This window comes from Corythoichthys intestinalis, chromosome 17 (genome assembly GCF_030265065.1).
Source record: "Corythoichthys intestinalis isolate RoL2023-P3 chromosome 17, ASM3026506v1, whole genome shotgun sequence".
NCBI classification, from domain to species: Eukaryota; Metazoa; Chordata; class Actinopteri; order Syngnathiformes; family Syngnathidae; genus Corythoichthys; species Corythoichthys intestinalis.
This window is the reverse complement of record NC_080411.1, coordinates 7,440,562-7,456,005: the sequence shown is the minus strand read 5'-3', so window position 1 is coordinate 7,456,005 and position 15,444 is coordinate 7,440,562. Positions and strand designations below refer to the sequence as shown.

Below are 15,444 nucleotides of genomic sequence, written 5' to 3'. Positions count from 1 at the left end.
AATTTATTGAGACATTCATTCTCTGACCTCTGTGACCTTTGACCTTTTTACCTCAAAATTGAATCACCTTTTTCATTTCATAATACAAACATCACACAAATCAGATGATAATCCATTTTAGGGCTGCAGCTATCAATTGTTTTAGTAGTCGATTAATTGATTAACTAGTTAGTTCGAATAATTGGCTAAGGAACATAAATTAAAATACCTGAGCTGAGCCTCAAACTGTATTAAAAAAATGAGGATCTATGTACAAAAGAACAATTGGCTAACTTACATAGCAAAATCCTGCTAGCTTAAATTCTACAAATGCTATCTTAATTTTTTTTTTTTTTTTAAACAATATTCTTAAAAATGGTTCAAACACATATTCCCACAAACGGCTAAATATACCAATAAACTAAATTACGAATGCATTAAAAAACATTAGCTCAAACAAAAACTTGGCTTATGTTGGTCTTCACAGGGAGCAGCAGGATTCAGCCATGTGAAATGAGGTATGTCATATTGACTGTTGCCACTTGAGGGCAGTGTATCTACCCAAATCAATGAAACTAAACTTTCAAAACAAACCATTACTAGTTCTGCTCAACAACTCAAACCAGTGGATGGCGTGGTTATTACTACAACAAATGCAGACCCCCGAAGCTCATTAAAGTCTGTAATAGGTGAACATTTCAGAAATTCGGTTGACAACAAAGATGGAACTGATTCAGGCTAGGTTCAGACCGCAGGTCTTAATGCATGAATCCAATTTTTTCATGTTTTTCAGACTCGAGTGAGGCATTAACTTGATAGTCTGAACGGAACAAATCGCATAACGGTGGAACATTTCAAATCCGATCTGAGTCACTTTCGTATGTGGTTTAATCTGGGCTAAAAAATTTTAGGGACACATTTTTCAAGAATGTGGCGGTGGTCTGAACTGTCAAGTCTCCCAAATCGCAATTCATGCAGCAATTACGTCAGCAAAGAGCAAGAGAGGCAGGCAGGATGGCAGCGATGTAGCTGTGCATTAGCTTTAGCGCCTAGCTTGAACTAGGTTTTTACGCAGGAGGTGGGCTTTTTTCTGTGCGCCCAATAATCAATATTTCAAACTTGCTTACATTGCTGAGTCGGGGCAAAATGACGCACAGTGCGTGCCTGCGTTCTATCAATCCATATAAACTTTGAATATAAGACTAAACAGGGAATATTAATGTCTGTTATTTGTGTTTTTTGGCAAATCAAAATATGATCACCCTGGAATGATGTACGGACAGCATGTGTAGTCATTTGTTTTGATGCATCTGCCCATGTGGGTCAGTTTGCTCAGCACGTGTCGTACTGCGAATTATTTGCGCATGCAAAATACTTGAACGGGCTCAATGGACAAAGGCATACTAAACGGGCACACCAAAAAAACAATATGACAAAAAAATCGGAATTGTGCATTAAGACCTGCAGTATGAACCTAGCCTTAGTTGACAAAACTCTTGTGTCTAGTGCGTAAAACTAGGTTTCTGTTTGTTCAGTTGAATTAACATTCAAATTAGCATATATTTATTTCATAAAGATAGAATGTAGTCACTCGAAGAGATAATGCAACCATCTACTGTATTTACAATTCACAGGTCACATCTACTTACTTAGTTGGAGGCTTTCTGTTTTTTGTTGTTTGACTGGGCTCATAGTCTGAGACGGTTTCATGACTATTGTTCTCATCAGAGGAGTCTGATCCAGATCCACTTCCTGATCCAGAGCCTGATCCGGAGTCAGAGGAGCCTGAATTTCTTCTCCTTTTGGATCCACTTGAAGAGTCAGATTCATCGCTACTTGATGAGTCCTGGGATAATTTCACAATAATAACTTACTCGTAAATATTTGGAGAGTTCTAATCCACGATAAGTTAACAATAAGCCGTTACACCACATCACCTCATCAGATCCACTGTTTGAAGAGCTTTGTCTCTGCTGTTGGTGCTGCTGGAGCTGTTGTTTCCTGAGCATAGCAGATCGTTGGACTGCTAGGATACTTGGGTTGGACTTCCAAAACTGCATTTAGTCATTAGAAAGAAAAGTTAAATGTTCAACAACAATAGTTGGGCATTATGTGATGAAATGAAACAGCAAGATGTGCGCTAAAAACAGCTCTAAGTTTATAGACAATTCGGTTTTAAAATTAATACAATACAGATACAAATTGAAATAAAACTGTACCTCCGCGCCATCAATGTTTGACTTATTTGGAGGATCAATTTTTTCCTTGGATTTCTCCGTCTCAGATTCTGATTGACTGCCAGAGTCTGAGCCACTTCCTGAGTCGCTGCTCCCCGACTGGCTACTGCTGCTTGAGGAACTTGAACTGGAACCTGAGCCGGATCCAGATGCCGATCCAGAACCGGATTCATCATCTGAATTGCTGTTAAATTTGAATAGGAAAAAGAAAACATGTAAATGTCACACAGAGCTAGTGAGAATCTTAGGACACTGTTGTGTAAAACTGGAGAACTTGACTTATAGTTTCACAATGTTGAGGCACAGTATGGGGCATACTGTCGTGCAGTAACTGACAATGAAGGCTGGTTCAGACATAATAAACCATAACATTACGGTGTGATGTGACCCACAATCTACCTGATTCATGCCTATCAGACAGGGAAATGGACCGATGCTTACCCGAGTAATTTGACCCTTTCATTTGTAAGAGACCAGACTGCACAACGACACATTCTCAATCACAACGTTTATTTAAAAAACAAACCAAAAAAAAAAAAAAACGCTATAAACACTTGTACTGCCGTTGCTCTGCTACAGTGTCCCTCGCGGTCCCATTCAAACGCTAAGTCTCTTCCCAAGAAATCACTAAAAAAATCGGTGAAAGGTTGTCAGATCTTGTTTGCTATCTATATAGTCAATAGGTTTACTGCCTGTAGTGTAGTATAGTGTAGTCACGTGATAGCTTCGTCATCAACCTCTGCACTCTGAAGTGGAACATTACCTGCTGAATCCAGACATATGGCGACACGGCAAGGTACCGGACTTGTGAGGTGGTTGCAAATAGACTAGGGCTGCTTCTATCGATTATTTTAGTAGTCGATTAATTGATGAACCATTAGTTCGAATAATCGAGTAATCAGATAAGGAATATGAAAAATTAAATTACCAGAGCTGAGCCTCAAACGGTATAAAACATAAATAAATGAGGATCTATCTACAACAAAAGGACAATTGGCTAACTTACATAGCAAAAGTCTGCTCGTTTAAATGCTATAAAATGCGAACTTTTTTTATTTTTTTTTTTACAATGGTCTTAACAAATGGTTCAGACTCATATTCCCACAAAAAAGGCTAAAAATACTTATAAATTAAATAACGAATGCATTAAAAAAAAACATCAGCTCAAACAAAAACGTAGCTTATGTTGACTTAACAGGGAGCACCTGGATTCAGCCATGATAAAATGAGGCAGACTGGAAGGCAGTGTATCCACCCAAATCAATAAAACTAAATGCAAACACTTTCAAAATAAACCATTAAAACGCCACTTAAATTAAACGAATACTCGAAGCAGCAAAATTTGAATCTTTTTTCTCTAATCAATTACTCGAGTTAATCGATTAATCGTTGCAGCACTAAAATAGACATGTGCTGATTACCGTTTTCAAGGTATCTTGTGGTATGAAAATATCACGGTTTCAAAACTGCAAAAATTTTCCGTCATACCATCCCTACGGTATTAGCTATTTTTTATGTCCCTAAAATGCATGGAAAAATCCCTCCCCAACCGGTTGTTGCTCAGTGTCAGTGATTCAGCTGTGCTACACGATGTCTGGAGGAGGTGAAACTCCAGAACTCCCCCCCCTCCCCCATCTGAGAAAACGAAATCGCTGGTATGGGAATACTTCGGCTACAGAAAAGATACAGACGGCCGCGGCATAAAGGAAACGGGCCAACCGACATGTAAAACATGTTTGTGGAGGGTGTCTGCTGTGGAGGCAATACCTCCAATATGATTTCGCATTTATACAAAATTAAAAGTTAGTAAACACCAGTCATGTGCCGGTATGATATTCTGACGGTACGATAACCTTTAGCCAAAATATCACGGTTTCACGGTATTGCAATTAGTGCTGCAACGATTAATCGATTAACTCGAGTATTCGATTAGGAAAAAAAAAAAAAAAGTCGAATTACATTTTGCTGCTTCGAGTATTCGTTTAATTAAAGTGACATTTTAATGGTTTGTTTTGAAAGTGTTTGCATTTAGTTTTATTGATTTGGTGGATACACAGCCCTCTTGTCTGCCTCATTTCACATGGCTGAATCCAGCTGCTCCCTGTTAAGGCCAACATAAGCTAAGTTTTGTTAGAGCTAATGTGACTTTTAATGCATTCGTAATTTAGTTTTAAGGTATTTTTAGCCAATTTTTGTGGTAATATGTGGCTGAACCATTTGTTAAGCCCATTAAAAAATGTTAGTATTTTATAGCATTTAAGCTATATATTTGCTATGTAAGTTAGCCAATTGTTCATTTGTTGTACATAGATCCTTATTTGTTAATTTTTTATACCGTCTAAGGCTCAGCTAACGTATTTTTTATGTTCCTTATCCGATTACTCGATTATTCGAACAAACTAGTTCATTGATTAATCGACTACTAAAATAATCGATAGCTGCAGCCCTAATTGCAATTACAGCTCTAAAATGTGTTACTTTGATAAATCTGGGTTAAAAAAAAAAACAATGTTTTTGTTCCATTGAATACGATTTTTGTTTTTCAAAACATTAGCAAATTGGAACATAAGTATAATGTTAAATAAAACAAAAAACAAAACAAAAAATTTTCAAAAATACAATTTGAAAAAAGGCAGTCCTTTCATTTTGTATAAATGCGAAATCATACTGGAGATATTGCCTCCTCATCAGCCACCCTCCGCAAACATGTTTTACGTTGGTTGGCCTTCCTCCTCTAAGCCGCGGCCGTCTGTAACTTTTCTGTAGCCGAAGTATTACCATACCGGCGATTTCATTTTCTTCAATGGGGGGGGGGAAGTTCAGGAGTTTCACCTCCTCCAGGAATTGTCCAGCACAGCTGACTCACTGAAACTGAGCAACAACCGGTGAGGGAGTGTTGAGCCTTGCAGATGCAAGGCAGGGATTTCTCCATGCATTTTTGGGCCAAAAAAAAAAAAAAAAAAAAAAGCTAATAACTTAGGGACGGTATGATGGAAAATTTTTGCGGTTTTGAAACCGTGACATTTTCAATCCACGGTATACTTTAAACCGGTAATTTGCAAACGTCTAGTAAACACTATCATGAACGTTTCTCACTAGCTACATGATTTAACTCCAGTGTGTTTAGTGTGTCTAGCGGTGGTAAAACGTGTTTTTTCTCTCTGACAACTGTGTTGGGAAAGAGTGTGCGTATAATGTAAATATGATGCGAGTCATACACACGTGCTTTTATGGAAAATATTTCAATATTTTTGTTCTGATGGTAATAATCTTGAGCTGTGGCTGTGGGTTTACGCTCACATAAAGGACTGCATTTATGTTAATTTTATTTTGAATATTTCAGTTATTTTTTAAATTTATTTTAACATTATACTTATGTTTTAATTTGCTAATATGCTTTGAAAAATACAATTCTTGTTCAATTTTTAAAGCAGATATCTCAAAGTAACACATTTTAGAGCTGTAATTGCAATACCGTGATATTTTGGCTTAAGGCTATCATACCGTCAGAATCTCTTACCGGCACATGCCTAGTTGCAAACCGATACATTTCTGGCTAATTTTTGAGTCAACCGAGCCAGCAAATTGCGCTCACACAGGACCGCGTACCAGATAAATAGTAGAACACTATCGGACTTCAGAGCATGTCTGAACGGGGCTTGAGAATTTACTGTATTAAAGCGAAAATAGTACGACAGACCACAAAAGTCACTTGGACTCAATTTATGTAGTTTGACTTACCTTGATTCGCCACTGCTGTTGCTAACACTTTCATCCTCACTGCGTCCTGCCATCCTGCAGTCTAGAATGCAGACTTCCCCCACACCACCTCTAATCTTGTGGTCAACGTGGTCAAACTGAAACGCAAGATTGAAATGTACATTATTATATGCTTATTGCAAAATGTAAAGATGAGTTTTCATCAACGCGGTCTTTTTCCACCACTTTTTAACACTGACTATTCAGAATAGTACTGAAGCCGCAGCTGACTCACAGAGTGAATCTTATTTTTTTTTTAAATTTCTGTTAGTTTAATATTGCAGTTCCGACAAAACTGGAATTGCTCCTTGATTTCAGCGTTCAAGATCACGAGTTCATAGGATTTCCAAATCTTTCATGGGTGTGACAAAGTGAATTATCTTATTCTTGCTTTCCAAGGAGTTTTATGCAAATCTATTATTAGTTTGCACCCGTCACGGTCAGGATTCAGATCGTTCAAGCAATTAATTGCATGTTCATGAGACAAGGTTTCTGCAAAAATGTAGATTTAATCAGATTTGGCAAACTCGTGATTTAGGCAGTGGCATTAAATGCTTGTTTCATCATCATTCATTTTTACATCTCTAACCAATGTAGGGATGCAGCTATCGATTATTTCAGTAGTCGATTAATCGATGAGCTAGCTAGTTCGAATAATCGATTAATCGGATAAGGAACAAAAAAAAAAGTTAGATACCTGAGCTGAGCCTCAAACGGTATAAAAAAATGTTGATAGAGGATTTAAGTACAACAAAAGAACAATTGACTTACATAACCAAAATCCGCGAGCTTAAATGCTATAAAATGCAAATGTTCTTTTTCTTTTTTTTAAACAACACTCTTACCAAATGGTTCAAACACATATTCCCACAAAAAAACAGATAAATATACCTCTAAACTAAATTTCGAATGCATCAAAAAAAAATTAACTTATGTAGCTCCATAGACTTCATAATATATCAACGATCAGATCGAACACGCACTGCGCCTCGCATTCAAGTAGGAGGCAGCCCACATCATCATTCACCGGAAAAGCTCTGTTCACAACAGGCGGCCGCTAGCTACATTCACGAACAGACAAGCATTGCACTTCGACATATTTACGTAAAATAAATGCTAACTGCATGTTTTTTTCTTTTAACCAAGAATCGCGACGTATCTATAAAGAATTTGGGGATTTAAGCATCTATTCACAAGAATTTTTATCAGAAAAGCTCTGTTTACATCAGGCAGCCGCTAGCTACATTCACTAACAGACTTGCATTGTACTTCAACATATTTACGGAAAATAAATGCTAACTGCATTTTTTTCCTTTGCTTTTAACCAAGAATTGAAACAGTTTTACGTCCATATATATAAAGAATTAGGGGATTTAAGCATTTATTCACAAGAATTTTCACTGGAAAAGCTGTTTACATCAGGCAGCCGCTAGCTACATTTACTAACGGACTAGCATTGCACTTTGACATATTTACGTTAAATAAATGCTAACAGCACTTTTTGTTGTCGTTGCTTTTAACTAAGAATTGAGACTGTTTTACGTCCATATCTATAAAGAGTTCAGGGATTTAAGCATTTATTCACAAGAATTTTCACCAGAAAAGCTCAGTTTACATTAGGCGGCCGCTAGCTACATTCACAAACAGACCAGCATTGTACTTCAACATATATAGGTCAAATGAATGCTAACTGCACGTTTTTTTTGTGTGCTTTCAACCAGACCATTTTACGTCCACATCTAAAGAGAATTCGTGGATTTAAGCATTTATTCACAAGAATTTCACCAAAAAAGCTGTTTACATCAGGCGGCCGCTAACTAGATTCACTAACAGACTAGCATTGTACTTTGACATTTTTATGTAAAATAAATGCTAACAGCACGTTTTTTTGTTGTTGCTTTTAACTAAGAATTGAGACTGGTTTACATCCATATCTGTAAAGAGTTCGGGGATTTAAGCATTTATTCACAAGAATTTTCACCAGAAAAGCTCTGTTTACATCAAGCGGATGCTAGATACATTCATTAAAAGATTAGCATTGTACTTCAACATATTTACGTAAAATAAATGCTAACTGCATGTTTGTTTTTTGCTTTTAACCAAGAATTGAGACTGTTTTACGTCCATATCTATGAAGAATTCAGGGATTTAAGCATTTATTCACTATAGTTTTCACCGCAAAAGCTCTGTTTACATCAGGTGGCCGCTAGCTACATTCACTAACAGACTAGCATTGTACTTCGACATATTTACGTAAAATAAATGCTAACTGCATATTTTTTTTCTTTTAACCAAGAATCGCGACGTATCTATAAAGAATTTGGGGATTTAAGCATCTATTCACAAGAATTTTTATCAGAAAAGCTCTGTTTACATCAGGCAGCCGCTAGCTACATTCACTAACAGACTTGCATTGTACTTCAACATATTTACGGAAAATAAATGCTAACTGCATTTTTTTCCTTTGCTTTTAACCAAGAATTGAAACAGTTTTACGTCCATATATATAAAGAATTAGGGGATTTAAGCATTTATTCACAAGAATTTTCACTGGAAAAGCTGTTTACATCAGGCAGCCGCTAGCTACATTTACTAACGGACTAGCATTGCACTTTGACATATTTACGTTAAATAAATGCTAACAGCACTTTTTGTTGTCGTTGCTTTTAACTAAGAATTGAGACTGTTTTACGTCCATATCTATAAAGAGTTCAGGGATTTAAGCATTTATTCACAAGAATTTTCACCAGAAAAGCTCAGTTTACATTAGGCGGCCGCTAGCTACATTCACAAACAGACCAGCATTGTACTTCAACATATATAGGTCAAATGAATGCTAACTGCACGTTTTTTTTGTGTGCTTTCAACCAGACCATTTTACGTCCACATCTAAAGAGAATTCGTGGATTTAAGCATTTATTCACAAGAATTTCACCAAAAAAGCTGTTTACATCAGGCGGCCGCTAACTAGATTCACTAACAGACTAGCATTGTACTTTGACATTTTTATGTAAAATAAATGCTAACAGCACGTTTTTTTGTTGTTGCTTTTAACTAAGAATTGAGACTGGTTTACATCCATATCTGTAAAGAGTTCGGGGATTTAAGCATTTATTCACAAGAATTTTCACCAGAAAAGCTCTGTTTACATCAAGCGGATGCTAGATACATTCATTAAAAGATTAGCATTGTACTTCAACATATTTACGTAAAATAAATGCTAACTGCATGTTTGTTTTTTGCTTTTAACCAAGAATTGAGACTGTTTTACGTCCATATCTATGAAGAATTCAGGGATTTAAGCATTTATTCACTATAGTTTTCACCGCAAAAGCTCTGTTTACATCAGGTGGCCGCTAGCTACATTCACTAACAGACTAGCATTGTACTTCGACATATTTACGTAAAATAAATGCTAACTGCATATTTTTTTTCTTTTAACCAAGAATCGAGACTGTTTTACATTCATATCTATAAAGAATTTGGGGATTTAAGCATTTATTAACAAGAATTTTCACTGGAAAAGCTCTCTTTACATCAGGTGGCCACTAGCTACATTTACTAACAGACTAGCATTGTACTTGGACATATTTACATAAATACTAACTGCACAGAATTTTTTGCTTCTAACCAAAAATTGAGACTGTTTTACATCCATATCTATAAAGAATTCAGGGATTTAAGCAATTATTCAAAAGAATTTTCACTGGAAAAGCTCTGTTTACCATTGTACTTTGACATATTTATGAAAAATAAATGCTAACTGCACGTTTTTGTAGTTTTTTTTTTTTTTTTTTGCTTTTAACCAAGAATGGAGCCTGTTTTGCGTCCATATCGATAATGAATTCAGGGATTTAAGCATTTATTCACAAGAAATTTCACCGGAAAAGCTCTGTTTACATCAAGTGGCCGCTAGCTACATCCACTAACAGACTAGCATTGTACTTCGACATATTTATGTCAAATAAATGCTAACTGCACGTTTTTTTTTTCTTTTAACCAAGAATCAAGACTGTTTTACGTCCATATCAATAATTCACAAGAATTTTCAACGAAAAAAACTCCTTGTCTGGGATTCCACTTGGTCAGCTTTGACAGCCTCGCCAACAATTCAGGCCCCCTATTTATCGGCCCCGCACCCCCTCAATACATTATGAAATCTATGGTTGGTCTTAACAGGTAGCAGCTGGATTCAGCCATGTGAAATAAGTTATATCATATTCACTGTTGCCAAATGACCTTATTTCAAAGCAGGGTTTTTTTTTTTGTTTTACATACCTTGTTAATGCAATGAAATTATGTACTTTCATCAACACAGTCTGGTTTCTCCACCATAGCTTTTTCCACTTTCTGTAGAGTATTCTTAGGTCTGTATGCTGACTGTTATCAAATCAAAGCTCAGCTATCCTTTGCAGACAGATGATTTATCATCATGTTATATCTCATTAACAAACAAAATAAAATAATAATTAAAACTACAAATTGCTCGTGTGGCTGTAACAAGAAGCCAGGAGTCATATAGTATGAATATTTACAGTTAAAACAAGCGATGACAGCAACGACTATTGAGATGCAGCTTTAGCCACTATGAGTAGAACACTATTAGCCCCTACGGACTGAGGCCTATCAGGCCTGCGCACCAACAGCGTGTTTACGTCTCAACAAAAGCCCGTAGAAGCTAAAAAAACAAGCAAATTGTCAAGGTAGATATACCTAACTTGACAACACGAGAGCTTTTAGTCGCCCCACTTCCACGCCTGCTCGAGCTAGGTCAATATTAGCGACACTTAGCCTTCTGGTGAAAGGAACAGTTTCGCTTTTGAGCTATCTAGCTAATACCGGCTAAAGCCAGCGTCGGCTATTGGCGGGGGAAGTTGTGTGTGCAGACAGCTAACGCGCCAGTCGCACACTTCATATCCGAGCGTAAGAATAAACAACTAACTTTACTAAAAGACGAATTCTACAAAAGCTTTCTTTAATATGAGTACGCGGACATGCCAATGTATACGATTTTAAGGTGACTAGCGTAAGAATCTTAAGCCTTACTGCACTTAACTTCAATGTGCGTCGTAAAAAACAATTAACGTTCCACACAAATCCAATAAAAGTAACATTAGCTTGGAAAACAAGCTTTCCAGCCGGGTGAAAGCGCAACGTTCAAGCTGCTTTTGTAACGTAAATGAAACACGAGGCTAGCACGGAAGCTAACAAAATGAGCAAACTTTGCGCTTCCTCTAATGAGCAGCCGCAAATAATTTTGTTTTCTAGTCACGAGCAGTAGCCTCGCTATATCGGCGAATGGCGCCCGATGGAAATATCTTTGTAAATGTGACCTGCAGAATATTTAACATCCATTGGGTTTATAAGAAAGCCCACATATCCAAATAAGCTAACCCAACTTCGTCCTCTCCATCTTGTTTTCATCCGCCGCTCACTTCTCGCGGCTTTACCACATCAACATGTTAAGATGCATGTTCTCGTGCAAATAAGTTCTTCTTGCCTTGTGTTAGTTAGCTTAGCTCCTCCGATGAAACTGTCGAAAAAGTCCACACGCCGGCTCCAGACTTTCTTTCTTTTATAGGAACAACAATTTGAGCGATAATACAATCTCGCCTTAGCTGGCTAGCTATCTCCCAGTTCGGGAGAGCAGCCTGGAACGACCCACTTCAGCGGAGCTTTTGAAGTGGCGTTTCCTCTATGCCTCGAAGATGGGCGAAGAGGTAAACCCTCTTTGCGCTGAGCTGTGTGAGCGAATCCCGTGCTTGATGGTCAATCAAGGCTGTAAAATGAAAAAAAGCTGGCATTTCATTCCAGGGTCTTCCGACAACCGGCCTCCGCCATGACGCCGCTGGGTTCGCTTCGCTAGGAAACCCCGGACAGTGACGTAACGACTGCGCTGGAGCACAACACTGAAACAGCGTCTGATAGTGGAACAACTTGCAAGGACATTGTGTGCAATGTGAGTTATAATTATAACAATGGGTATGTTGTGGCTTTGATTTGTTACAAAGTCTATTATTTTAGAAAAAAAACAGGCAAGTGCTTTATTTACCTATAAAGTCGTTGTACTGTAACTAATACTGTACTGTAATTTTTAATCGCCTGCGACATAAGTGGATTTTAAGGGGGGCCAGTCCCCCCTGGTGGCCGAAAAGTGTCATTGCATGTAATTAACTTTCTTTTATATATATATATATATATAAGTTGTAAAGCAATAAAACTGCAACAAAAATGAATGAAATAAACAAATAAAAAACATATTTTTATAATGGTTCAAAATTATTTTCCGAGCACATTAGACCAGTGGTCCCCAAACTACGGACCGTGGGCCGGATGCGGCCCGCCTCCACATTTGGTCCGGTCCTCTGAACAACTTTTTTTTTTTTTTTTTTTTTTTACTTGTGTTATTTATTTCCTGGCTTATTTGGTTATTATCTATTTATTAATAGTGTTATTATTATATTATATTATATTATATTTAGGGCTGTCAAACGATTAAAATTTTTAATCGAGTTAATTACGGCTTAAAAATTAATTAATCGTAATTAATCGCAATTCAAACCATCTCTAAAATATGCCATATTTTTCTGTAAATTATTGTTGGAATGGAAATATAAGACACACAACGGACATATACATACAATATACTGTACATAAGTACTGTATTTGTTTATTGTAACATTAAATCCACAAATGGCATTAACATTCTTTCTGTTAAAGTGATCCACGGATAGAAAGACTTGTAGTTCTTAAACGATAAATGTTATAGTTACAAGTTATAGTAATTTTATATTAAAACCCCTCTTCATGTTTTCGTTTTAATAAAATTTGTAAAATTTTCAATCAAAAGTAGAGCTAATATAATAAGAAGAATAAAAATAACAATAATAAAAATAGAGTGACTAAAGTCTAAGTTTTACGTGTATTTTGCATAGCTATTTTGATATGGAATGCCAGTTCATTTTGCATTGTTGTTTAACTGTGTGTCAGAATAGGGCCTCATTACTATAGATTGAAGTGCTTTTCTTTTTGTGAACATTATTTTTTTGGGGAGAGATAGGAATATTATTTTTGTTGTGCTTTCACTAAACGATACTTACAGTATCTGTACATATCTTACCCAAAATACCACAAGAGACACATAATTGCCACTAAAAGAACGAAAACGTACCGAAATATGTGTGGAGCACAAATAGCAATTTGCATTGCATTGTGAATACAGCATAAACGTCTCACAACTACTAATTCTCCCATGTTTAGAAGAAATTACATGAGTATGGAACGGCGCTGCCCCCAAGCGGCCGGTGGCATTCTCTTCACTCTTAATGTCCATAAACGGCCTCATTGTAATCTGTTTGAGGCAATATGCGAGATGGTCATTCACCCAAGCGCCAGCAGAGGGCGGCAAAACTCCATAACAACAAGTGAGCGTTTCAGTGTACTGTCATTTAAATCTGTCTGAGCGGGACATCTGCGTTAATTGCGTCAAATATTTTAACGTGATTAATTTTAAAAATTAATTAACGCCCGTTAACGCGATAATTTTGACAGCCCTAATTATATTATATTATTATTTTATTTACTTTTGTTCCGTGAAGAATCCAGAAAGGGTTATTTGACTGTGGCTTCTGAAAAACAATACATTTTTACATTGAGGCACTCCTGCAATCGTCATACTTTTTCTGTTACAAACTGACCCCGGCCCCTCATCAGAGAAGGGAAAAGTTATGTGGCTCTCACAGGAAAAAGTTTGGGGACCCCTGCCTTAGACAGTCATTTGCTTTGCACATAATAAAAAAATATATATATATATTTATATATTTAGATATACAGGGTGACCCCAAAAAAAGTTTACACTGCCATAATACAACTTAAATGCCATGTTTATTCATCTTAGAATTAGAATTTAATCACAAATTTTACATTATTGTAAAGAACATATACAGTACACTATATTTTTCAATGTGTCCTCCCTTAACTCATTCACTCCCAGCCATTTTCACCAGAGCAAGGCCCTTCACTCCCGGCCGTTTTTCTGGATTTTGACTGATTTTGCATGGCCCACAGAAAAATCTGTTCTATTGCTATATAAACATGGAACCCACCAAAAGAAAGATTAGACTCTCTTCTTTCAGCAGAAAAAAATCAGCATTAGAAAATAACTTAGTTTGAGCAATTTTCCAATTTCTGATGAAAAAACAGAGAAAATGAGCTTTTGTAAACGCATACATTTCAAACATAGCTTTGACTTTAAACAAACTATTTTTTGCATTAGTTACATCCCAAACATCTGAATCATGTTTTCCTGTTACAAAATACCATGAACAACCAGACAAATAGAGCTTTTGAGAGCAAAGTAACAATTTATTCACACGACTACTGAGAGATGACGGTTTGTCGCTGAGATGACGCCGTTGTCGCCACATCAGCCGTGTAAACTTTTCCCTCATCGTTGTCTGTCTCACAAAGATGGATTATTTTTGCGTTTTTGCGGGGTCTGCTCGGCGAGCCGCTGCACTGGGGGTCTCACTCGTTTTGCTCGGTCGTCCAGCGCCTGGCCTTCCAGGCGTCCTCTCGGTTGTTTTGTTCGCTCAGAGCGCCGCCTGGCATCATGCCGCCAGCGCTGTTGATTAAACTGCTGTTGAATCGGGTTGCCTTGTCTTACAAAATGCGCTACTGCTCTCCAGTGGCCAGTTTGATTGCTTTAAACTGGGCTTTGGAGCATTGTTCTTTGTTTCTCAGATATAGCGGAAGCTATATATGCTCCTTATGAAAAAAACACAAAAGACGTATAAATACGTTTTTGGGACAGTGAAGCATTTAAAAATAGAACGTATTTACACGTTTCTGGGAGCAAATGAGTTAAGTGTCACAACAGCCTCCAGGCGCCTGCGGAATGCTTGCAGGTCTTCTTTAGGTAGGATGCTGTCATCTTTTCCCAAGATCTAACAATGGACCTCTCCAAGGCTGCCACAGAAGTTTGTGGCTTCTTACAGGCACTGTCCTCCACAGTTGCCCAAATGCTATAATCCAGGGGATTGAGATCTGGACTCTGGGTGGCCACATATCACCTTGTCAATCAACTTTTTGGTCCCCACAGATCGGGCACTTCCAGACCCAGGTTTTCGTGAGGCTGTTCCAGTATCTTTCAGCTTCTTTTTAACTTGGTAGACTGCACATCTGGACATTATCAGATTTGCTGCAATCTCAGTAGGTGTCAGACCGGCACGCAGCAATTCAGGTACGGCTAAAGTTTTCTTCATTTTCAGCAGAAGCACAGGAATTGTAGAGACGAGAGATTACCAGCTGCATTGAGTGACCTTAATGAATCACTTAAGCATGACAACCTATTTAGATATGTTTCAATGGCTTTTAAACAAGCAGTCAACTGAGTGTAAACTTTTTTTTGGGTCACCCTGTATATGCTGTATATATATTGACATTTTTCTTGAATTGAATTGAAGCAACT

General features: G+C 37.3%; 1 protein-coding gene across 1 annotated transcript in view; it reads right to left on the bottom strand.

The window, feature by feature from the left end:
* chd1 (chromodomain helicase DNA binding protein 1) overlaps positions 1–6,073 on the bottom strand; it is a 40,726-nt gene extending 34,653 nt beyond the window's left edge. Inside the window, exons 1-4 of the mRNA XM_057818373.1 lie at positions 5,958–6,073; positions 2,199–2,400; positions 1,917–2,033; positions 1,629–1,825 (exon numbers count right to left, since the gene is read on the bottom strand). Of these exons, the coding sequence (XP_057674356.1) occupies positions 1,629–1,825; positions 1,917–2,033; positions 2,199–2,400; positions 5,958–6,010 (569 nt within the window). The 5' untranslated portion in view covers positions 6,011–6,073. The remainder of the gene's footprint in view (positions 1–1,628; positions 1,826–1,916; positions 2,034–2,198; positions 2,401–5,957) is intronic.
* Positions 6,074–15,444: the final 9,371 nt, after the last annotated feature.